Here is a 25,104-nt window from a genome sequence, read left to right as displayed (position 1 = left end):
TTTTTAATACGTTAATCGATTCAACTTGAGTTTTCCTATAAAAAATGATTAGTTTAGTAGATGTATTGACTTTTATTTTGTAAAACTCACCGTACGAAAAGCAAGAATAACAAATACAGAAGTAGTGGCATACGTCTTTCCGTGTCCTTTATACTTTTCCTTTCTTTGTTTTCTATATCTGTTATCCTTTGCTTCTATTAACATCGCATAAAGCTTTCTTTTTAGCAATTTAAAGTAATACAAATTTTCTTGTAATTTGTATAATTTTTTTGTAATATTTTTCATATTCTAAAGCCAAAATATTGTCGCAGTTTCAAATTTTGTAGAGAAATTAATTCTAATATCGAAGTATTATTGAATTACAGTCTTAGCTTATTGCCATTTACTACCTTATTCTATATAATATCCATTGACGTTTAATTAATAAACAACATAAACAGCCTTAGTACCAAGAAAATTAAATTATTGCAATTTATCTTTAAAGATTATTGATAGAACCTGTTAATAAAGTCACTTATCTCTATTCTATAATACTATTGTAACATTATATTGAAAGATATGTTAAGTATTCTACTTATTTGTATCGATCGAAGCAGTCCCTTCTCTTTTCGTTTAGCTTATATTTTTGCTGTTATCGCTATCGATGTACCCTCTAAGAAACTATTTTTCTTTTGTCCGTTCAATACTGAATACGCTACTACTATGTTACCCCCAACATCTTACTCACATTACCTCACCCCAATAGCATTTCATTTATTTATTTGCATTCTTTGTTACTAAGTTACGCTTAACATAGCCGAATGCTGCATGAATCGTGTAACTGCCATTCAATGTTTCGTAGGCACAGTATCGATAATTGCGTGGTCTTGTGTACATACGAAAACAACGTTGATTATACATTCTTATCCTCGATGTAAAGCTATCACGAATTTGAAGTTATCAATCAATGAAAATATGAAAAGCATGTTAAACGTTATGTATGAACTTATTTAATGAATTTAATAAATAAACTTTTTGTTTTTCAGCCTTTTGATCAGCGCAATAGTCGTCCAGTGAAACCATATATGTCACAGTAAGTATATTTTTGATTTATGACCGAAACACCGTTTTAGTAATAGTAATATTTGTTTATTTTTCTCGTCTTCTTATCTTTACAAGGGGATTGTGATTAAATTTTTCTTAAAAACAACATTAATTTACTTTCGAATACATAACTTGAATGACTCCTTTCTTATTTTGATTATTTCTCTCATCCAGACCTTTCCTCTTTCCTGTCTTCTTGCTATTTCCTGTCTTCATATACCTTCCATTCTGATCATTTCCTCACATTCCGACATTAGATGCCGTACGATGCTATACGATCGATACTACGATGGATCAGATTATTAGATGGCTGTATTAGATGGTGCCAAAGACGATATACTTTAAGTAACATTTACACATGTATTTACGTACGTTTTATAGGTGAAAAAAAAATGTTATCATTCATCAAATAAGCAAATATGCTGTTTGGTCTTATTTTAATCAGAAAAATGAGCAAAATAAGAAGTTTTCGTCGTTGCTTTAGTATTGTCTCAATGATATGTTTCTTTTGATTAATCCGATTTTCGAACCTTTTTCTCCTTCACTAGCGCTATCCTTCTTTACGTACTATCTATAGTTAGACGCGATACCTTTAATGGATAAGTATCCAGCTTTGATTTCGATTTTCTGGTACTTTTAAAGCTACAGCTTTATTATATTGTATTATAAATTATTAAATCTTTTTTAGCGCATTTTAATTAGGATTACATTAAAGTATTCAAAAACTTCAAAAACTACAATTTTTTAAACAAAATTTGACTCGAAACATATGAAACATGTGACTTGATCAGTTCATAACACATTTTAATATTAACGATTTCTTTGGGATTAACCGGGTGTTGTTATATTTAACTGGAAATTATTATTACTCTCGATGTACTTGTCGAAAGAATAGCCTTTCACCGATTTCGATGATTTTCAAATATGTTGCCGACCACATGATGCTGAATAACTCTTTCCTGTATATGTAATCATCGACCTTCATTCCCAAAAAGCTATCGATAATACTACAATAAATTCTTTCTATAATTCGGTTGTTAAATTTCTGTTTCTTTTTATAAAAATTATTGAAAATAAAAATTTGGTTTACTAGAAACAATTAGTTCATATATTCGTTATATATATTTCCTTATTAATCAAATAAACAATTATACATCATTACATTGATACTTCGCTAATATTTGAGCAGCGTAGGAATGCGTGTTTCTCGGTCGCCACCTTTGTAACGCCTTTTCCTTGGTACACAGTCGAATAAGCCATCATATAAACAGGTCCCGATATTTATATGTCGGAGATGAAAGGACATCGGGGCCTTTCTCTTGGAATGTTTGGGAAGGTTCTCAATCCTTCAGTCCAGACTTTTTAGCAATCGTATTTGCACTAGTCAATGTCTTCTCTATTGCATAACGACAATGTGTAATCCAAATGAAGATTCGTTTCACGCCCCTAACCCTCATTCTAATGTAAACCCGGCATATATAACTTAAAACTCAATTAAAAGTGATTGTCATCAATGTGTTGGGTTTTGGGTTTGCTTCTTAATGCAGCCGTCGTGAGGTGGATGCCAACACTTGCGTGACATAATAACAAATTGAGTGCAACAATAGCCGAATAAATAATTAATGTTTTACGAAATAGAATAGTTGTTATTATTTCAAGGAAATGTAGTCGGTCGCCTCGCGTGGGCCAGATTAAAGAAGCTAACCCAAACTCAAACGCAACACGTACATTGGTGGTATTCATTTTTAATTGCGCTATAACAGTCATTTCTTGCTGCCTTGCATATGCAGTTGCGCCTTTATATTCGTCTGACCCTCGTTTATAAACAGAAGTTAAGCGGCCGGTGGTCCACAGCTGACATTGATATATACGCTGCCACAGATGCACAGTTATAGAATTCACTGATTTTTCCAATGGATGATTTTTCACCAATTACATAGTTTCGTAGGTGTCGCGGGCAAATGAATGTTTTAATGATAAACTATAAACTAATATATATCTATGTACAGGGTCTTCAAAGGTTATTTGCTATGCCTTTTACAGATGATTCCATACCTTCCGATCGATGGAGATTTGTTAAAAAAAGTGACTGCGAAATTTACCTTGAGCATGATGTTCAAAGTCTAATTTTCTTTAATTGCAAGCTGCAGTATTCATCACGAGGAACAAAGGTTTCAGGGGAATAATTTTGAGACGCGAAGCTATCGTCCTTTATTTGTTCGTAAACACGATCAACGTTTTGAAATATTATAGCTCCGCGACCTCGAACTCCGAGCCGCGAAGCTATCGAAGGATGATGGATTAAGTTGCAAAATATTTGTTTGCTTGCGCCTCCCGACTCGCGCCTGTGAACTGGAAAATAATTTTATGACAAATTTTTTTTTCGTCGTCCTTCGTAAAGAATGGGAAAACACACGATTCCACACGACATAACCCACTCAACGCAACACATTTCAATGCTAAAACCAGCATTTTTACAACAGCCATCCACCAATGAATGTCGAGAGAATTTATCCTTAGTGTTCTTAATTATTTAATTTGCATCCTTCCCCCTATTTTTGTTTTAGGGTTTAGTCTAGTTACTTGTAGATCATAGTTTTTATTTTAGAGATACCTTTTTACTTCATTTTATCTCTTTACTTTCTTTTATTTGTTACTTTTTAAAATTTATTATGCAAAGATATCCTCCGCGCGTCATTATATAAGAAATTTTATATACTAAGTCAGAATTTCTTCTTACGCTCATCTTATATTTTGGATTGATATTTTTATCTCTTTATTCATTTATATTCTTACGCATATATATGTCTTCATATGTTATGTTTTTATATTTTTATCTCTTTCTACCTTTATGTTTATAAGCTGAAGAAATTCTGCCTTTCCTAACATCAATAACCTTATGCAGCCATTGAACACTTATTCTGTTGCTATTCGATAGCAGTTGCTTGTCACGGTTAGGGATTCAGGTGTTTTCTCTTTTTTTAACCTTTATTCATTGGTCGACCCAGCACGCGTCATAAGAGTTTGTTACATGCCATTAAGTAGAACTTGCGAAATTCCCGTGCAGGCTCTCGAGGATCGCTTTGTGTTAATAACGCGAAGGTAGTCACCTACTGAAGAAAAGTTACCAATCCTACTAAATTGACCACCTATTCAAGATCATTGAGAAGGTAAGGATTTATGACACTGCTGAGTGAGCCCTAAGAGGCGTATAGGCCCGAAAACTCTTGAAGGGCCAACAGTGTCTTAAAACAAGTGGTAAAAGAAGCAAACTTTTATCCTTCATCGTCATCTTGAGCGATCAACAGCCGGGAAGACGCAAGAACGTAGTCGTCAATAGCAATAGTTGTCTCCTCTTTGACGAAAATGAAAGGTCGTGGTTTGGTCGCCACACGAGGGATAGAGGAGCGAAGGAGCAGTTATCAACAGCAGCGTGGTCCCCCGTTTGATGACACCCCCAGGTCGTGGTCCAACTGCCGGACACGACAGAGTCATACACGCACAGTTAGTCGCATAGTACGGGCATCTTCCGTCTTACGAAGTTCACGGGTTGTGGTTTGACCGTCGAACATAAAAATCGATATTGTACCATACCTAGAAAGGGTATTACTTTAATAGTCGCGCATCCAATAAAACCATACGTTCCATACAGTTGTAATTAGCTGTCTGACCTACAACTCTTTTCCTGCGTCAATCCGCTCACAATCGCGAGTTTTCGCCACTCTCGAAAAATCGAAAATGCTTAGACAACTAATCTGCGTGTTTTACCTCCGCCAACATCTCGCGTATGAGAGACTATAAGAGTTTTATTCCGGATGAGTTTAGTCAGTCTGTATTAACGACTTATTCGCCAGTTCCTTGAGTCTTAACTTATCTCCAATTTAGAAACATTTCACACCAAACACATGCAATTTATATACAGTTCGCTTTAAAATAAACCTCGCAGTGCTTTATACTAGCGAGTGATCTTTGCAATTCCTTTATTTTACTGGCAAATAATCTTTGTCAGCCAATCATTCCTGTGACAAATGATCTTTGCTGTTACATTCTTTCAAGCCTAGGGTGTCAGGGTTAGTGTTGAGGTGTAGTGTTGATATATGGTATCAGAGGATAAAGATAGCGTTTTTATTGTTATTTTTGCCATAGTTCTAATATTTCTTGCGATAGATAAACAGCCTAATATCTAACTGATTTCTGCATTCGCGTTTGAAATGCAACCAAACTGCAGATGTGAATGTAAGGGCTAATAAAATATTAACATTTTTTCCTAAAAGATAGTTCATTTGTCAACTATGCTTCCTTTGAAATTCATATTCCTCGTAATGAGTATTACATGTTGGAATTAAAAAGATTTCATCTTGAAAATTATGCTCAAGGTCGATTTTTCGGTCGCTTTTTTTATACAGATCTCCACCAATTCGAAGGCGTAGAATCATTTCTCAAATAATTTTTCAACATTCTGTACATCGGAGGAACATCGTTCAACTGCATAGAGGTATGAAAATGCGGAGCTACACATGGTAGACAGGGCACGTGGTAAGAAGTGAGGTTGGACGTAACTTGTCCAGTGCGTTGCGTGGCCAAGCTGAAAAGAATTCGCAGAACTCACTGCAGTGATACCAATTTTATTCTGATGCGATATCAACAATTTTTTGCTAATATTTCGAAAATTAAGGCCATACAGAAATTATATATATAGGAAAATGTTGTTCAAAATGTTTATTTCTACATGTTCAGAAATAGGCGGAATCGGGCATTCGGTGGACTTGTAGATAATTACTCCGCTTTCATATAATTTGGAGATAATTATAGTATTATAACTACCGTCATTATATGAAAACGATAATAAATTAGATAAATCTATTAAGACTATCGCATTATGTATCGAAAATGGTAAACCTTTGACTTTTTCTATTTTTCTTACAAATGTATCACTTATGAATGAAAATATTCTAAGAATTAATGGCGTGAACATACTCTACGCAATGAAATGTCACTATTTACAAAATACATTGTAATTTAATTACAATATATCTTAGTTTATTATTCTTATTATTCTTATAGTCTTCTAAAAATTAATCATTGCTTTAAAGTTATGGAAATCCTTTTTTTTTACAGTGCTCTTAAAGAATCAGGATACGAAAGCGATTCTACTCTGGTATTCCGTCGCAAGGAAGATATCAGCCCGCTGAGTCAAGTTGAACAAAGACTGGCCTATAAAACTGTTCAAAGCGGTGGCGACGTACCCCTTCATGGCTTTCGTAAACCCGCTCCAGAACGACCAAAGGGTAAGTTCTCAAACTCATCGATCTAATTCTATTTGTCTTTTTAAGCCTATTTCTATGTCTTTAAGGCATTTGCAATTATTATTACATTCTCTGCGAATATTTTTCTTATTTTTTTTGGTGTTTGATACGGTTTGATATCATTTAAGCAGGCATGTTAGCATATAATTGATCGATTGTCACTTTGAGTTTTTTGTATCTCGTATTTAATTACTAACAATAGTTGTGTTTTTGCTAAGACTTTGCATGGTCGTTGTCGTGTCATTAACTTTCGTTTTATTCTCAGAGCTTCGAATGAAATTATACTTTCACGCCTTCAAGCATGACGATTTTAATCTTTACATATCACCTGAGTCCTTATTTTTCAACGACTACGAGACTCTAAACTATCACTTGGTATCGTAAATTTCTTCAAAAATCTTCGTTAAAGGTCGTTTAAGAAATACCTTGTTACTGTTAATAGCGTTAATAAATTTTCTTCGTTGTTCATAACGTTTACACGCGTAATAATGAAGTAACAACTTATGAGAGCGCAAGGAAATACTATTGCTCAAAAGTATTTGGATACTTGCTGATATTTGACAAGTTATATTTTCATAATAAAACTACGGCCAAACAAATTGTTATGATTTTATTCTCTATAATCGTCACAGCTACGTATAATAGTAGATATATTATAAATCAAACAAATTGAGTTTCGAAAGTCAGTGTTCTATATAGTACAAGGCGTGACGCGTAAAAATTCCTAAGAAAGTAAATCTGTATGAAAAACATAAAAAAGATGAATACAATTTTTTCATGCATTTTGTTCGACGATTTGTTTATGAAAAAATCAAGTACAAATATACGAACTTGCTTAATCTTATATCTTGACTAGATATATATGAGTGAACAGACAACAATCACCAGGTTATTGTACGTACGAAATTAAGTTCAAAATGTGAAATGAAACGTCAAGAATTAGCATCGTATGTACATGCATTTTTGACGAATATCTAAATTCAATTTTCTCGAAAACAAAGATTCCAATGAGAATATCTTGTTCTGCATTTTCGATTTATTTGTTCAAGTAGAATAGTTTTCTTCCAACTATTCGTTTCGATTCAACCAGGAATGAAACTAACTCATGCATAGTTGATCTTTCGAGATGAACAAATTTTTATTCTATATTTTCGATTTATTTTTTCAAATACTGTAGAAACTACCTTACTATTACTGTACTATGTTTACTGGAATACCTTGCATATCTAATGATTCTCACTCTTAAATATTATAGAACTATCTTATTACTTCTTTGATATTAAAATAAAATCACAGAGAGTATTATTTAAATAGAAGATGTATATAGTAGTAAATATATACACTAAATAGTAAAATATTTTATTGCTATGTTCTTTAATGGATAATTTAGGGTTATAGCCTGGTGATTTCATAAAAAGGTAGTGATTGTTGCTTCTAATTTTTAATTCGTCAATAATTTGTATATTTGCGTGAAACTCACATATTGTTACTACAAATCGACCAAAATGTCCTGATACTTACAGCAGCTCTTGAAAGTATTCGCACACATAACGCAGAAAATTTTTATGAATATATTATGTGCATTATTTCAAAATTTTATTGTCACTGTAGTGAGCCATGACTATCGTTATTATATTGGTAAAATTTGAAACTAATACGAACACATATACATGTGTGTAAAAAAGATACAGGACATTTACTGTAAACACATATTTACCAAGAAATTAGTATACAGCGTAAATAGCTGTCTTAAATATGTGATAAGTTAAAAATGGTCTTACTGAATATCCAGGCTTATTAATATAATGGTAATTGACTGCTCAAATACTTTTGTGGGTTTCTGTGTAATGTATACTGAAACAAAATATCTTGTAACTTCAAAACATAGGACGTTCAAAAATTATTTGTCATGACTTTGACAGGTGATTCTCCAGCTTCGGATCGGTGGAAATCCATTAACAAAAAAAAGTATTTAAAGGTCAAAGTTTTTTCATTGCATCGTGTAGTGCTCATCACGAGGAATAAAAGTTTCAAGGCAACTACAGATTGCAACTCAACCGTACTCTTGGAAAAAGATATTAAAGTTTAATCAATTATATAAATGTATATATGTGAAACTGATTTTATTTATAATACATTTACATGTGACACACAGATAAATTTTACATAGTGCGTTATTGATAAAGCTGCTAGGAATCATCCTTTAACACGTCAAATATATTGATAATTAATAAGGAATAATGTAGACCAGACCACTATACATTTAAATACGTACTTTATCGCATATATTTCACGTGATAAACGATAATCTCTAGCAGTTTCATCAATAGCATGTTATGTAAGTTCTATCTGACTGCGAGATTTAAATATATTCGAAATAAGATCACTTTTATATTGTATATAATTAACTTTTAAATGTTTAATTAATAAAACATCTTTTCCTAAAGGAACGGTTGAGCTGCCACCATGGTTCCTTTGAGACTTTTGTTTCTGATTGTAAGTACTACAACGATGAAATTAAAATATTTGATTTTGATATTTAAGGTCAATTTTGTAGTTACTTGTTTTTAACAGATCTCCACTGATTCGGTGGTGTAAAATCATCTGCTAAAGCCATAACAAAGAATTCTTTTATCCTGTACATTTCCAGATTTGTTCCAGACTGATGAAATTTGAAAATATTCTCTGTAGCATATTCATAAAAGATTTCTACAAGCATTCAAATACTTTCATGAGCCACTATATGAGCGTGTAAATTTTATTTTGCTCATAAAAGTAGTTGAGTCACATACGAGGATGTTTGTAGGCCGCTTATCATTCGCCTATTAAATTATTTTAATGTAAGCGCTGCATAACCGCATTTCAATGTAACCAGCTGATACAATTTCCACGTAATACAATCTGATAGGAGCCCGCGATTATTTGAATTTCACCTCCCTCGAATTAATACGTCAAGTGAAAAAGTACGAAGCATGATTCATAACTATAATTTTAGCTGTGCCAACCAAAAGTTTTCAGCTTAAACGCATACTTTTTTCACGATATTCTTCTTATAAGTAGTTCTTTAGGTTATTCACCGCACCGCCTCTTCTCGGTATCTATCGATATTGGTTTGCGATTTAATTTTCTCCGCAATACGATGCACAAGCAGTACCATCACCTGAGAAGACTTTTCTGATGTTCACACTGCGTCGGATTAATATCTAATAAAACAAAATAAAAAAATGAAACTAAATAGAACAAACGCAACATCACCAGCTTTAAAGAGACTCTTTTCTTCAAAATTTTTGGTGAGAGGGTTCCACGAGCGGCACACAATTTGCGAAACGAACACGCGATCAAAGCAAACAATCAACACTTTGTCCACAGACGACACGGGGATCGAGTATTTTCTGATCTCGCCCACTTTGACACGGATCCGTGTTCACCGAAAAAGTGTCTCTGCTACCACACCTGCTTCATCGTCAACCACTTTCTCGCGACACGAAAGATTATCCTCCAGTGAGAGTGGAATGAGCAAGAAAATGGACGTTCGATCAACTATCACAAAATCAAAGTGTCTCAGAGACGACAGTTTCACCAATCCACAACTAGGTAGTAGAACATTCTCAAATGCGGTCACAGGACCTCCTTCTCCACCCCGAAGACAATCTTCTAGAAACAGCAAAACATTGAAACTGTATGCATCAACTGCATCAAATCTCAAACATCAAACCATGGATAACACGCAATCTTTTAAATCAAGACACAAGCAATGTTTTACAGAAGACGGGTCCAAGGTTAAGTCACTGAAAGAACGGTTTTGCAGCAATCTGGACAGATTCAAGCAGAGTCGAAAAAGTCTTTCAACTTCCACTTTATTTCGAACGTCCTCTAACAGCTCGATCTCGCCTCGGTCTAAAGTTTCTACTTCGGTGTCCATTCCATTGAACAAGAAGAACTCGGACTCGTGGTTATCACAAAGTTTACTCGACACAGCTGCGATGGAAAGTTTCGCGGCCGACAAAAGTCGAACTCGCGTTTGCGTGGATACTTCTTCTTCGTGGAAAACTGGCTACGGATATTCAGTGAAACCTGACTTGAAACGTGGACTTGAACATAAATCATCCTCTTCTTCTTCGAAGACGACTTCGAAATATCTAGTTTCTTCCCCAACAAAATCAAAGAAGTTGCGTTCTATGAATGAAATCGGTAATTCTATATCTTATCTTAAGAAAACTAATGTTAGAGGAAGGTTAACAAGAAAAGAGCAGGAAGAATCTTCTAAAAGACTCGCCAGGTCACCGGTTGATTTATCTTCTATAGAAAATAGGAAGCATTTGCAGAAATATAGAGACAAAAATAGCAAAGATGTTCGCACGACAGTATTGCCATCAGGAGCAGTTGTTAAAAGTTCCTCGACGATGTATTCTGCAGCTTTAAATAATGCAAAGCAGAAAAGTCCGCAAGACAAATCTTTGAAAGTAATAGTTACTGTGTCTTCTAAAGGACAGGAAATGTTAAGAAACCCAGTAGACTCAACTTCTACAGCGAAATCAACGTTTGCTTTAAAGTCTTCTTCAGCCACATCTTCTCCATCAGTTCTGGGTAGATCGGTATTAACAGACACCAGGAAACCGAGGACAATAGTCGGACAGCATGATAAAATAGGTTCTAGCAGGAAATTTACATCCTCTTCTGATGCAATTAGCGAATCATATACAAAGAAGAGACTAAGACCTCATACCATCGTCAAGTTTCCTACACAAAAGCCAGAAACCATAAAAATTAATGCTGACTCGACTAAAAAAAAACTTGAAGCAAAGAAATCGAAGAAGGACAAGACCGAAGTTACTGCGAGAACGAAAAAAGTAACAACTGGACAAAAGTCAGATTCAAAAAATGAAAGTATTAATAAAACTAATATTGAAAACGAGGAGCCTAATATTAAACAGAATCCGTTATCAACACTGAGTAAACAATCACCCGTGTTAGCCGTAGAAAAAATTAAAGGACATCACGAAGTAGCATGTTCTGATACATCTTTCCAGAATCTCTTTTTAAAATCAGTTTCTTCAGCTGTTTCAAGTGAAAATGTCTCTTTTAAGAGATACAGTGTTAGTGAACGAGCGAGGATATACCAAGAAAACATCAGAGAGGGTAGCAAATCGGAACCTTCACTAAAAGCTTTGAGTATTTACTTAGCTCACAAGCGTCCAGTATCAGATTCAAAATTCAAAAACTGGGAACGCGAGAGTATCTCTTCTAGGAGTTCAAGCCCATACGGTGTCAGCTGGCCTGGAAGATCTGTATTTCATAAAGTGAGCAAGTTTGACAGTCTTCTAGGTATCGAGGACTTTGGATCATCGAGTATTTTACGTAATCGAAGTCCAGACTCGGCGAAAGAGCGTTTGAAGGAAAGAAGTTCAAGTGAGCCGCCTTTGAAGACTCTGCCAGAACGTTCAGACTCGAAACACTCATCTTCCCGAACTTCTTCACCATCTCCAATTAGATCACCAGCCTGTAGACGCATTCGTACATTGAAGCAAGAAAAATCAGAAATTCCTAATACAATTATTGCGAAGAAGATTACAACTAAAAGTGCTGGAGAAACTGAAGAACTGCAAGAAATCCGATCTAAGTTTGGCTCTAATTTATCATTGAGTAGAAGCACGAATTCTCTGTACACGTCACCAATTGGTCACGAAGAGTATCATCAATATGTACTGGAAAGGTTACACGACAGAAGGAGATCGAAAAGGTACAAGGAACTGCACGATTTCTATTCGAGCCTTGAAAGATTGGGCGAATTGGAGAGGACTTTTTCTACCAACGACTTACGACCAAGGATGAAAAACGAAGAAATTATAGATTATGATAGATGGAAGAAAGTAAGGTCGCACGAGAGAGCTGAAGTCGAGTTCAGTGCTCTGTATGGAAAGCTGAAGGCTGTTCAGAGGAACAAAGATTTGTTGTTCAGCACCAAAGATATCAGTAAGTTTAAATGGCACGGTGACTGCAGTTTAAGGTGTAAAGAACGATCTGTTGAAAATATTATTCAGCATTTCAACAAGCTGCAATCTGAAGAGAGTGACCTAGAATATTCTAGAAGAAAAGAAATCTCGTCGAGAAAAGATACGTATAAACCGCTTTGGCGAGGCACTTCTGTACTAAACGTGGCGAGCACAATGCAGAAGAAAGCGAATAGCTCTCATAACGAGAAATCCTTGGATCATACAGATCATCCATTCTTACAAAGAAATCTTGGTGGCAGTAAAAAATTTTGGAGCAGTTTGTCTATCGAACAAGTAGCTACTTTGAAGAAACAGCTAAACGAAATTTACGGTAGCGATAATTTGCAAAAGTTTACACCGTCGACATCTTCAAAAATGAATCCTGAAATCACAGAACAACGACAAGAGAAAATAGGAGAAACTGATAAACACGATTCTTTATCGAAATATGAAATTGTCGTTCCACCTCAAGTCGAATCGTCTGATGTTCGAGATGATGGGAAAGGTCTTCATGTACGATGTCACTCTATGATTACATCGGATATATCCCCAAGGGATCAGAAATCGTTGACGGATCGTCCAGAATTGAAATTGAAGAGAAGTGATTCTATTAGTCAAGGGAAAAGCACAGAAAAATTTGAATCTGATAAAACTCTATTCAGAGTCCCTCCATCTATGAGCGAGTTAGAGAAAAAGAGACTGTCTGTGACACTTGGAAAAGAAGTTTTGTCAGTTCTGTCGCTTCCATTGGCTCCCCGTGAAACGCGAGGCAGCATAGCAGCTGCATTAGCGGCTAAGAAGATGCCAAAAGCGACTCGTTCTGCGGCTACGCCTAGCGTAACCAGCACATCACCTAGAAGCTGTTATTCTCTGGAGCCGTCAAGTGTTGAAGATTCATCGAGAACAGACTTGGGGATCAAAGAAAGCGACTTCCTATTGGTCCTAACCCCAAACAGCAAGAGTCCATCCGATAGACAGCGAGTAGAAAACGTTTTGGAAGAATGGTCTAGAAAACCTCCTCTTCTAACGATTGCTATACCTCACACGACTACTCAGACCAAAATTTCAGCCCAAAATTCTGGCAGTGAAAGAGACAGTATGACTGAAAGTTCCGAAACATCTGTAAGAACGGTTATTCAACGAAATATAGAGTCTCAAGATGTTCCAACGAAGATCGAATTCTTCGAAAACGTTGATAAAATAGAAACTGATCAAGATCGTAGAAAAGCGGAGCAAACGAGATCAAAATCAAAGTTGAAATCAGGGAGATTGTCTTCTTCTCAAAGTTTTGCAGATTTGAAAGAATTATTCGGTGAAACGGAATCGGCAAAATATAGCACCTTGTCTTCGTCAAGGTGCAGAACACGTTCTATTTCCCCCAAAGCATTCGTTACCAAAGAGAAAGAAAGCAGCCCTGATAGAGAAGTGGACACGCGACCCTCGTTTCGCTCTTGTTCATGCGACCGTGAACATGATAGGCCTCAGAGCATTAGTCCGTGTCGTGCAACCATGCGATCGAATTCATCCTGCAGTCTCGAGAGCATCTGGTTGCGTAGTTCCTCGCCAGACCCGGGAAAATATTGGCGCGCCTATTTAAAGCTAGTAAAAAATGGTACGGTGAGACGTTTGAAGGCTAGATTTGAGAGTGCCGAAGATCTTCGTGGAAATACAGTCAGGACGGTTCCAGTACCAAAAAGATTTCAGAGCGATCCTGAACTGGCCAGATGTCTTCTGAGGAAGGTGGACGAAGGTAAAGTGAAGCCTCATGAATTTGCGGACGTAGCCTGGTTGCGTCGAAGGTACGAGCCTCGCAGAGGAAGAGCTCGCCGCAGAGGCGAGTCTCCGCCGATTCCACGTGTCCCTTTGAGACGAGAGGACTTGTCTATGCCTCACATCGATGTTATCAGTAAGACAGCTGAATTGAAGGATTCAGCTACAACTTCTACTGTGACTAATGCTAGGAAGGCAGAGACTGACGAGCTGGAGGCGAGGAAGTCTGTTGGGCGTATGAGAAAGAAGTTCGAAGAGTTTGCTACTCAGAAAACTTCGATCCTGGGTGAAATGTTCACCTCGTCGCCGAATATGCACGAGCTGAGAGATATCGCCCCTTATCTAGCTGGTCAATGGATAGCACATAGGTATCCCAGTCGACGAGATAACATGCGCTCGTTGTCGTCGCCACCCAACCTCGCTGCCAGATATGTTTCCTCGAAAAGTAGGACGAATTCCGCTTCCACAAAGACACAGATCAATGATAGAGGTAAAGTGGTGAACCAAGTACGCGCCTTATCAAAAGGTCCATCGTCAATTTTGAAACAATCAGATGGTTTTACAAGTCAACCGTTTGATCCTGCTAAACACAGACCGAGGTTTAGATATCAACCGCTTCCTCCGCCACTATCGCCGACCGTTCCACAAAAAGCCACTTCTTGGTGGTCACCAATTCCCATCTACACTGCTCGACCAACTGTCACTTTCGAAGGTCTGAATAGTCATAACTGCTAAAATTACTCCCAGTTTCATATAATCATGTGTTTTATGCTTAATTGAAAATATTTCTCTCGTTAGCTAAATTATCTTTCATGCGAAATTCCCCATTTTATTTATTTTACGATAGAAGTAGTAAAACAATTACATTATTTCCTTTGGGAGGAAGCAACATATTTGTTGGATTTTAAAATGCTTTCGTTTTTATCATCATTCAAGTTCTTAGAACTTTTTTTAATACGCTTTAGTTACAAATATAAATAGTTAATATAAATAATTCAATGTACAATATAAAGTTTGGAATAATTTAAATGAACAAATATTAAAAAATTTTTCATTTGTTGTAATAAACATTTCAAAAAGAATAATTTATTTTGTTGTTTACCAAATAATCAATTAGGGGAAGCAATTGATACTTAGATAGTAATATTTTCTCGCTAAATTCTTTTTATTCCTAATTTTTAATTATCAATTATTAATTTTAATAGTTTCTATCTAATTTTTCAAATTACTACGAATAATTTTAAGAAGGATGTAATTTGTATCGTTTGAAATATTGTTTAGATAACTTAAAATGAGTATAAAATTTTATAACATAACTTCTACAGGTTTGAAGTTAAAAATGCAAATCTAGCACATCACATAGAAACACGATAAAAAATATCAAATTCCCAAAACATCTTCCTCTCGTTCGCAGATTGTAATAATTTAAGGAAAAAATACGCATAGAATCTAAAAGAATATATTAATAACGAAAAGAAATAAAAAATTGAAGAATTAACCGACGCCAGATGTTTGCGGATCGACCCGAATATCGGGGTCTTGAATTTAGGGATGGGCCAGCCAAGAGAAGTTCAGATGGGATCTCAATATATCTCAGTATACTCGAAAGTTTTAGGATCCCGAAGTTCGACTCGTATACGAGCATGAACGGGCAGTGTAACTTTGCATCGACTCGACGAAAGTTGGACGGAATCGGCTGGAGAGCCTGATAGATTCAGCTACGTATGTATTAAAAAGAGATGGAATAAAGCGTATATCTATATGAATAAATATTATATTTAAAATTTTGAAGGATTATTATTACTTCGATAATAATTTTAAATTAATTACAAAATACTTCAATAACTTTACACGAAGAATAAAGTATAAATCTAGAATATAAAAGTATTTAATAAAAAATTTAATACTAATTTTATTACAAAAGTAAACTGAAAAAAAAAAGAAAAACTAAAACTGTCCGCTAGAAACTCTATACAAAAAATCAAACGTTTTATAGCCTTAGCATGCAGGATATTTCTTTCCATCTCTTTTTAATAGTTGGATCTTATCGGGTTCTCGAATCGATCCCATCCAATTTTGGCCGAGCCAATTCGAAGTTATGATGTTCATTCACGTTTATATCCGGGTCGAGTTTTCGAATCCCGAAACATTCGGGAACCTAAACAGTACGGGTACACTCTGCAGATACCGATATCCCGCTCGAACTTTTCTTGATTCTGTAGTAGACGTGTACCCGGACACTTCTCGACGCAAGTGTCAAATGCTGAATATTAATACAACTATTTTGAAAATATAATCTGAATGTTGAAATGTGTTTCCTGTTAAATACTTGGTTGGAAACGTGATTTGTTCTGGGATACCAATATCGATTAATGCCGAGCAAGAGTGCAATCCATTAACCCAAGTCAGCATTCAATGTTCACAGTGAACTCACAATGCTGAGTGATAATTGTTTCATGGTAATCGTAGTGCGGCTAATTATTACTTTCCTTTTTTTCGGCTCATCCATAGAATACTCGAACGCACCTCCACCGCCGTCAAAATCTCAGCACTACAGAGACGCCTGCCAAGGTAATGCTACATGCTAATCATTTTCTTCTTTTTCTATCTATATCCATTTTTTTTATTTGCGATCTGTTAGATTCACATTTCATCTACACTACGGCGCATAAATATTTGGATACCTGGTGCAAATAAGAAAATCGATATTTCTGCTATATTTTCAAAATTATGATCGAAGAACGTTTCTCTAGCGTTAACTGCTTATCTCTTGTCATAACTGTGAGATCAAACGTTCTACCTTTAAACTGAAAAAAAGAATATAACTGCATCGCTGAAATTACACATTTACCTCTATTAAGCAGCTCACTCTGCACAAAACCTATATGAACTTTTGAAATGTCGCTAGAAAGCTAGGAAAACACTTTAATCAGTTTAAAATTTCGAAACCGAACAAACACATATGAAGTATGCCAACTGAGGTATCTCTAGATGCTCAATTTTTATCCACCATCAATTATATATTGTCTTTTTATTAATACCAACCAATACCATTAATACAAAGTTTTTGCGAATATCTGCAAGCGACTTACGAATGTATTCAAATACTTGTAGGAACTTTTATAAGTATATTTTATAAGTATATCATACATCTGATACGAAACATTTTGATGTTTCATTAGCGCTGTAAGGCATGACTATCATTGTTGCATCGGTAAATTGAAACAAATCCAAAAATGTATATGGAAGTTATATAAAATATTTTGTTCAGGTATACATTTTGCAAAGATCATAAAACTATGAGCAGTTGATGCAACATAATTTGCACAAATAAAAGGATCATAAAACTATCTAAACGGTCGATTATTTATGAAGTTCTAAAAAGTTTGATTATTCAGAAAGATCATTTTTACGTTTTTAACACCTATTGTATATACATATTATATACATACAGTCACGAATATTTTGTCACTTCTATATATAGTATCAGATTGGTTTCAAATTTGATCAATATAATCATGATAGTCGTGTCTCATTACAATGCCGATGAAATGTCAAAATATCTTATATAAGAAGTAGAATGTATGGTATGTCCGATTTAACTTAAAATGTTCGAATAACCCAAATAATATGAATGGTACGAAAAAATGTCTTGGAAAAAGAGCGTATGATATCGAGAAGAATATACTCTACTCTCTTGTCTATTGATCTTTTGACGACTTTAAAACGTCCTATGGAGATCATTAAAATTTTTAAATAGGAACCTGCCTTTTTTATTATTCAGATTTTTATTATTCAGATGTTTCATTCGTATTATCCGTTATCGAGATATGTGTAATATGGCACAATTTTCGCACCATTCATATTTTTCGATATATTTGAGCGTTTCGAGATAAAATGGATGTGCAATACACATATGTAAAAGTTTTCCGTGGCAAGTGTTGAAATACTTTCGTAAACCACTATACTAACTATGTACAGCAGTTTGAGGTGAGATTAGAGGCCAAAATTAGATTAGAATTTCATTTGAAATATATTTTATATATTTACAATAATTTAGAAGTGTACAAATTATTCCAAATATATATGCTCCATAGTGTACCTGTCATCTTTCTTTCTTCCACATGATTATTCGCTTATTCGATTATTAAAGAATGTTTATCTTCTGAACAATGATTTTACAGGACATTTTACGAAAGCAATCATAGTTTTTAAATAATCAATCGCTTCTATTTTTTTATTCACGCGAAGCTGCTCGAATTATTTTCGTGGCATACCGCTGTTCGAACGAAACAGAGCATGAAATTTGCTCATTGTGCATGACATGAAACGCAACCGTTTACATTAGGGGAAGTATGCGATTGTTTCGCAACGAATCGAGTGCGGATTCGATTACGGAAAACGTGAGGCGTTGTGTAGCATAAAAACATTCGTAAATGGTAAATTATACATGCATGATTGCTGACAATTTAATAATAGACAGTATTGTGCGAAAGTCGTAGGCGTCATCTACGATAGTGACATATTTTATAATGTTTTATATAAATACGTATATACATAATTTATTATGTTTTTAAGAAATATTTTCAAATGGTGTTATGTAGAAACAAGTCTTCCAAAGTTTCTTTTACGGCACTGTATGTTTGTAGTTTCTCGTGGTTCATAAACTTTTTAGAAATATTTCGATGAGTATACTTGTGAATAAAATGTCGTAGAACATATATGAAACGATTTAGAATCAGATATGGAAATCAGATATGGAAATAAATTGGTTAAAATACTAAAAATAAAATGGTAAGTAATATGAAATGAGTTTATTGAAAAATTGTTTGAGAGAATTTTTAGAATAACATTTGTTATCTCATAATTAATTATTTTGAATTATACAATACCTTTTTCGCAAATTATAAATAATTGTTGAAGTAAACACTTTTTAAGAATTAACGAAAGATTTAAAACAATGTAAATGAGGTATAACGATAAGAAAGTTATAATACAAAGATTTGGCTCTAGCATTTGCATGAACATTATATTACATATTATTGTTGAGAATTTTGGATCTTAATTGCCGAAATAATGGTATAGAAACACTAAATTTACACTTAGAATTTATATTAGAATAGTTATATATTTTTTTGATAAACGATTTCAAAGATGTTCATCGATACACACTTGCACGCGTCTCACATTCTTCCTACCACACTGTTAACTGAGCAATTTACCTTCCCTTGTTTTCGAGGCTCCGCGCACACACATACTTCCATACACTCATATTCACATACATGTATCACTACTACGCGGTCAATCTAGTCTAGCACATAAAATTATACATATTTTAATACTTATATGTAATACATGAAAAAAAATCAAGACATACATAAATACAGACATACATATCCAGACCCCAGAATCAGAGTGTACTAAGTTACAATTTTCTAATTTTAGGAGAAAACAAATCAAAGTTATATAACCCTTGTAACAAAATATGGACTTAATGTCATCTTTATACTATTATATCTAAAACTAGACGACCTAGAACGGAAATATTTTTGTCACCAGAAAGAGTGAAAAATTTGGTATAGAAAACACAACAAATTTTATTTAAAAGAAAATGGGCTTAATATAACGTGATTTTGGGACTCAGATATTAGTTTATTGTCGACATGACATTGGTAGCAAGAAAGCTTATTTGAAGAAGTGTATGTGTACGTGTGTGTGTGTTTGTGCGTGCGCGCGTGTGTGAAGATATACATTTACTTTGATTTACAAAATTACAAAACCTGATCATAGCAAAAAGACACTTCGTTGCATGTTTCATCAGTTTTGAATTAGAAATGTTTTCAATTAATAACGAACTACATGTATCATCTTGTGAAATGTGCAACTTTGTAATTATTAAAATTTTGAACGTGTCTAAAACGCACTAAAATTCAATAGAATTTTTATACTCTATGTTACGTTCTGTTTAGTTGTCGACGAGAAGGTAGCGTTAACTGACGTTTAATGCAACTGACAATAAGCTCCACTTTCGGCTAACCCGCTATGTGCGGGAATACTGGCACGGGAGAGGCTTAAAGTCGTTCGAAAAGTGAATTAACAATATGTAATGATTTATTCAAATCTTACTCGATTTCGATATTGACAATTGACTGACAGACTGACGGATATAAAATTCTTCGGTTAACAAAATGACGATTCTTCGGTTGACAAAATGATAACTAACTCTTCGAATGGTAATTATTCGGTTGACGAATGGTAATTAATTAATAATATTCAATAGACGAACGATAATAATTATTATTACTCGATAAACGAACGGTAATATTATTATTCGATAGACGAAAGGTAATTATTGTTACTGACTTCTCTGAGTCGCTTCATTTTTTTATATCTGTCGGAGATGAAAAAACGTCGGGATGTTTCTTTTGAAAATGTTTGGGAAAGTCCCCAACGTTTGTTCAACTGCCGACTTTGTTTACAATTTAAATTGTCTTAATATCGTTATAAAAACATAATTAGGTCACTACAAAAACATGGTTACATAAGTTTTCGCAAGATATAGCTTTTAGCGGCTTTAACTGTCTTTCACTTCAAATACTGTAAATACGGTTTCAAATAAACGTTTTAAATTACTTTGATTTGAAGGAAATTACCAATTTTACTTTCGCGCTACGGATCGCGCGGGGCGCGGGACGTGACACTCTATAAGATTACAAATTTTTAAATATATCTATGTCCGTTTAAAATAAAAATAGGACTTTTCAAACATGTGTAAATAATATTATTAAAAATTTGAAGGATGCTATATACACAAGATAGAAACTAACCAACAATAAAAAACATTTCAGTTTAGATAATGTAATCAATCGTTAAATACTGAATGTTAATACAGTATTACATGTTAATACCCTAGTATTCTCATAACAAATTACAGGAGTCAGACAAAATAATGAGAACATCACTCTTATATGTCATAATACATATTACACACGTGTGACATATAAGAGGTCTTTCCATTATTTTGTCCAACCTCTGTACATATATGTATTTTGTTTGTTGTTCCGATAAAATTTTTCTAAAATATAAAGATGATTTATCAACATATATTCTCCAATCGATCTACACGAGTGTTATTATAACTTATTAAGGTATTAAATTAAGTTAAAATATGAAAAAGAAGAACAAATTTTCATAGTTAATATCACTTTCAAATTTTTAGTTTCTCTTGTTTATTTTTGTGTTTGTGTTTTATGTTGTCTTTTACAATGTTATGTAAAATTTTATATATAACATGTTACACTATAAAACGTAAAAGTCACAGTAAAGTAATTATATCGTTCTATATTTAAAAGAATTAATTATTAATATTTAAATTATTTTAATACAAACATGATTCAAGAATTATGAAGTGTAAAATAGTATTTTGAAATTCTTCAATAAAATACTTATTTAGAATAATTAATAACTATACATACATACAAAGTTACTTCAAAGGTTATTAACTAAACTAAACTAAAGGTTATTAATAAAACTAGATATTTATTTATTAGTTACTTTAAATGAGATATAGTTCATATAGCATATATGGTATGCTCGCACAGAGTTTGGATAATATATGTATTATCAGGATACATAATTTCGAACTTATAGTAGGATAGTTAACATAAAAAAGTTTGCAATTCATTATTACTTATTTAAACGAACATTACAACACAAATTATAAATAAATCTCAGACCTTCGTTATCAGAACCACATAATAAAGAATTAATAATAGTCCTTAGTAATAGTCTACGTTTATATTTTGTTGTCTGGTTATTGCCAGATGATATGATTCAGAACTTAAGATTTTGTATCGCATTGACAAGCATTGTACGTAACGAAATTAACTCTAGTTAATGACGCCTCTAAATTATAGTGATTAGGGTGACATTTGTTGACAAATTAACAAAATCTCCATGAACTTAATAAAGTTCTGATTATTATTGCTACAAATGTAGCATATTTATTTTTAATCTCAATAAGTTGGATATTGATGCTACAACAAAAACTTGTTTTCTCTATTGATTTAATTACACTTAAAGAGTCAGTGACGTTAAGAAAATTCGTTCTATCACATAATTTGGTAATATCTGAAGCTCGATGAATGGTACTACACTCTGCTGTAAAAATTGATACTTTTATATTTGAGCAAATTTTTTGCGAGACATTCAATTGTGAACAACAATTTTTGTTTTCTATTTTACTACCGTTTATATAAATTACAACAGTATTCGAAAAATTAGAATTAATGAAACATGTTAGTAGAGCATTAAGTTCGGAGGAATCACTTAACTTCTCGCCGAAATTAACATTGCAAAGTAAAATATTAGTTAAATGATAGTTAAATGATAGTTAAATGAAAGTCGAAAGTAAAAGTGTGATATTTTTCGTTAGGCACCGAATCGTGTCGTGGCTCTACGATATTGAGAAAGTTTTCGTTTAAAGGACTTTCTCGCGCTTTGGCTTTCTAGTAAACATACGAGATCTATTCCATTCTTCTTAAACAAAACTTTATTTGAAAGTAAGTTTTCGAGAGAATTACATTTGAAGAGTTATTTTTGACAAGGAAAATTAATTTTATCATGAAAAGAGACTTAACAAGATATCTGTAGGCGTACTTATGCTACATTCTATTATCAATCCTATTGCAGAAAATTGAGTACAATACGACTTTAGCATTAGATATTTGTTTGCAGTATACAACGCGATTATATTCTATAATAGGTCTTATAACGTCCTTAAGAGCTTAAGGATTGACATCAAAGATTTAGGTGTGGCTTTCATGAGAATACCGGAAAGAAATTTCATAATATTTAGAAGCTGATGTACTTTTTCCGCATAGAATCTTCATGTTTAAAACTGATTCGTTTGAACTTAACAGATTTATGTGATTTGATAATGACACATTTTTCAATTCTGGTAATTACTAGGAATAGGGACGACCTCACCGATTTCAGTAACTTTGAAATGATGTTGTCAAGGTCAAGATTCTGAACAACTTTGTCCTATACATATAAACTTTAGTTTTTAAATTATAGAGCAATTTATGTTTAATACTACATATATGTATTATTTAAGTATTTATTTTGTAAATTTTTGATTTGTAAACAATTTTTCAACGACGGTAGGTATATTTGTTACATTTTTGAGTAATTGAAAATTAGAAAAAAGTGCAGCATTGCATATATCAAGAGATTCGTTGAAAATTGTTTCACGCTGACAATGGCAACCGGATATTACTCTAGGCAAGCCTACGAGACAGCGATTGTGCAGAGAACGGCGAGTGACAAGGGCGGTAAAACAAGTAACAATAAAGCGACAAAAAAGAAACCAAAGTCATAGATTTACATGAAATAAGCCATACAGCAACTAAGCCACAGAACTCCTTTTTTTTTTGTTGTCTACCTTCTTTTATTATGGTTGGTACTTTAACAAGTCTCCAAGTAGATAGTAACGATGAATACGAAGGATTATTTTGATATCGAATCTTTTTGATAACTGAAGCGCAGTGTTAACCGATTTTATGATAAGATAAGATAAGATAAAACAATCATAAAGATTATAGAAATATATCTATGACAGATAAAATATGGAAAAAAGTATGAAATAGCGGCGTGATTTTGTCGCTCGTTTGTACGTTCATACGCCGCTCAATGTTGTTGGGACAAATGCCAACTGCGCTGCCTGACACTCCGTTCGCCCCTCTCTGGTACAATCACGGCTTAATCATTTGACTTTTCTTTTTATTTATATAACACTAAGGGAGGTTATCTTTTTCATCAATGAGTTAAGCTTACGTTGGGTTATATAAAAATGTAGTACTTACCTCAAAATGAAATGTAACTATAACCTGCATTTAATTGAAGTTTTATGTGAATATCTTGAAAACAATGGCGTAGAGCGGCGGCTATATGTACAAGAAAAAGTTGTTCAGGATATTTATCTTGATAACATATTATAAGGTCATTGAAATTGACGAGTTTACTCCTATTCCCAATAATTACTTTAATTTCAATTTTACCAGGTAGCGTGTATCTGTTATTAAAATAGAAGAACATTATTTTTTGAGGCCCTAGATCGAGCCCGATACATCTGAGATTAGATTTGACAATCTTAATCAAATTTTCGAGTAACTTTTGTTTCTTACTTTCGTCGATAGAACTGGTGCTGCAGTAAACAGCAATGCTATCTGCAAATTCTAAAATCTGAACGTTCCTAGGAATGTTTTTCATAATTTTAATATAAAAATCATATAATAAAGGACTTGGCACTCCGCTTATGGTAGACCTTTCCATATCGGTCTTACGATAGTCCTTCAATAGTCAAAATATTTCTTACAAATATTAGGTGTTTAATGAATTTTATGATATTAACAGAGCAGCCTTCCTTGATTAATTTTTGAGTAAGCAGAGTGCAGTTAATGTTGTCAAAAATAGATTGGTCATCCAGAAAGGCATCTTGCATATCCCACCTTGTTTTATTGCAATTTCCAGAGAAGAAAGCAACCAAATTATCAGAACAAAATCCTACCTTTCCGAAAACCTGTTCCAGACTTAGGTAACATAATTTGATTTTTTAACCATCAGGGATACTCTATTACATTGCTCTATTATATTGACACTATATATAGTATATATACACTATATATAACAACTCATGGAAATTGTGCGATAACAAAAAATAAAACTTATGGGAGGGGGTAACATGGAGTAAATTTTGAAAATAAATTATTTTTTCAAATTTCTCATAGTCACAATATAGACCATAAAACACACTACAACTTTTAATGGAACTATCTCTCCCTATATCTTATATAATTTCTTAAATATGTACGATAATATGAAAAGTGAATTTTTTGGGAAGAATGTTTTCATCCCTAAGATCTTTTTTCAGCAGGAAAAAAGGTTTTTCC

The 25,104-nt window shown here is 33.7% G+C and overlaps 1 protein-coding gene across 1 annotated transcript in view; it reads left to right on the top strand.

Annotated features, from left to right (window-relative positions):
- LOC117211777 overlaps nt 1–25,104 on the top strand; it is a 377,618-nt gene that overhangs the window by 292,995 nt on the left and 59,519 nt on the right. The window contains exons 21-24 of the mRNA XM_033456000.1: nt 1,026–1,072; nt 6,202–6,371; nt 9,759–14,864; nt 16,664–16,723. Of these exons, the coding sequence (XP_033311891.1) occupies nt 1,026–1,072; nt 6,202–6,371; nt 9,759–14,864; nt 16,664–16,723 (5,383 nt within the window). The remainder of the gene's footprint in view (nt 1–1,025; nt 1,073–6,201; nt 6,372–9,758; nt 14,865–16,663; nt 16,724–25,104) is intronic.

Source organism: Bombus bifarius, unplaced genomic scaffold, assembly GCF_011952205.1.
Source record: "Bombus bifarius isolate JDL3187 unplaced genomic scaffold, Bbif_JDL3187 scf7180000008243, whole genome shotgun sequence".
Lineage (NCBI taxonomy): Eukaryota > Metazoa > Arthropoda > Insecta > Hymenoptera > Apidae > Bombus > Bombus bifarius.
Note: the sequence above shows the minus strand (reverse complement) of the source record. Positions and strands in the feature narration are given on the sequence as shown.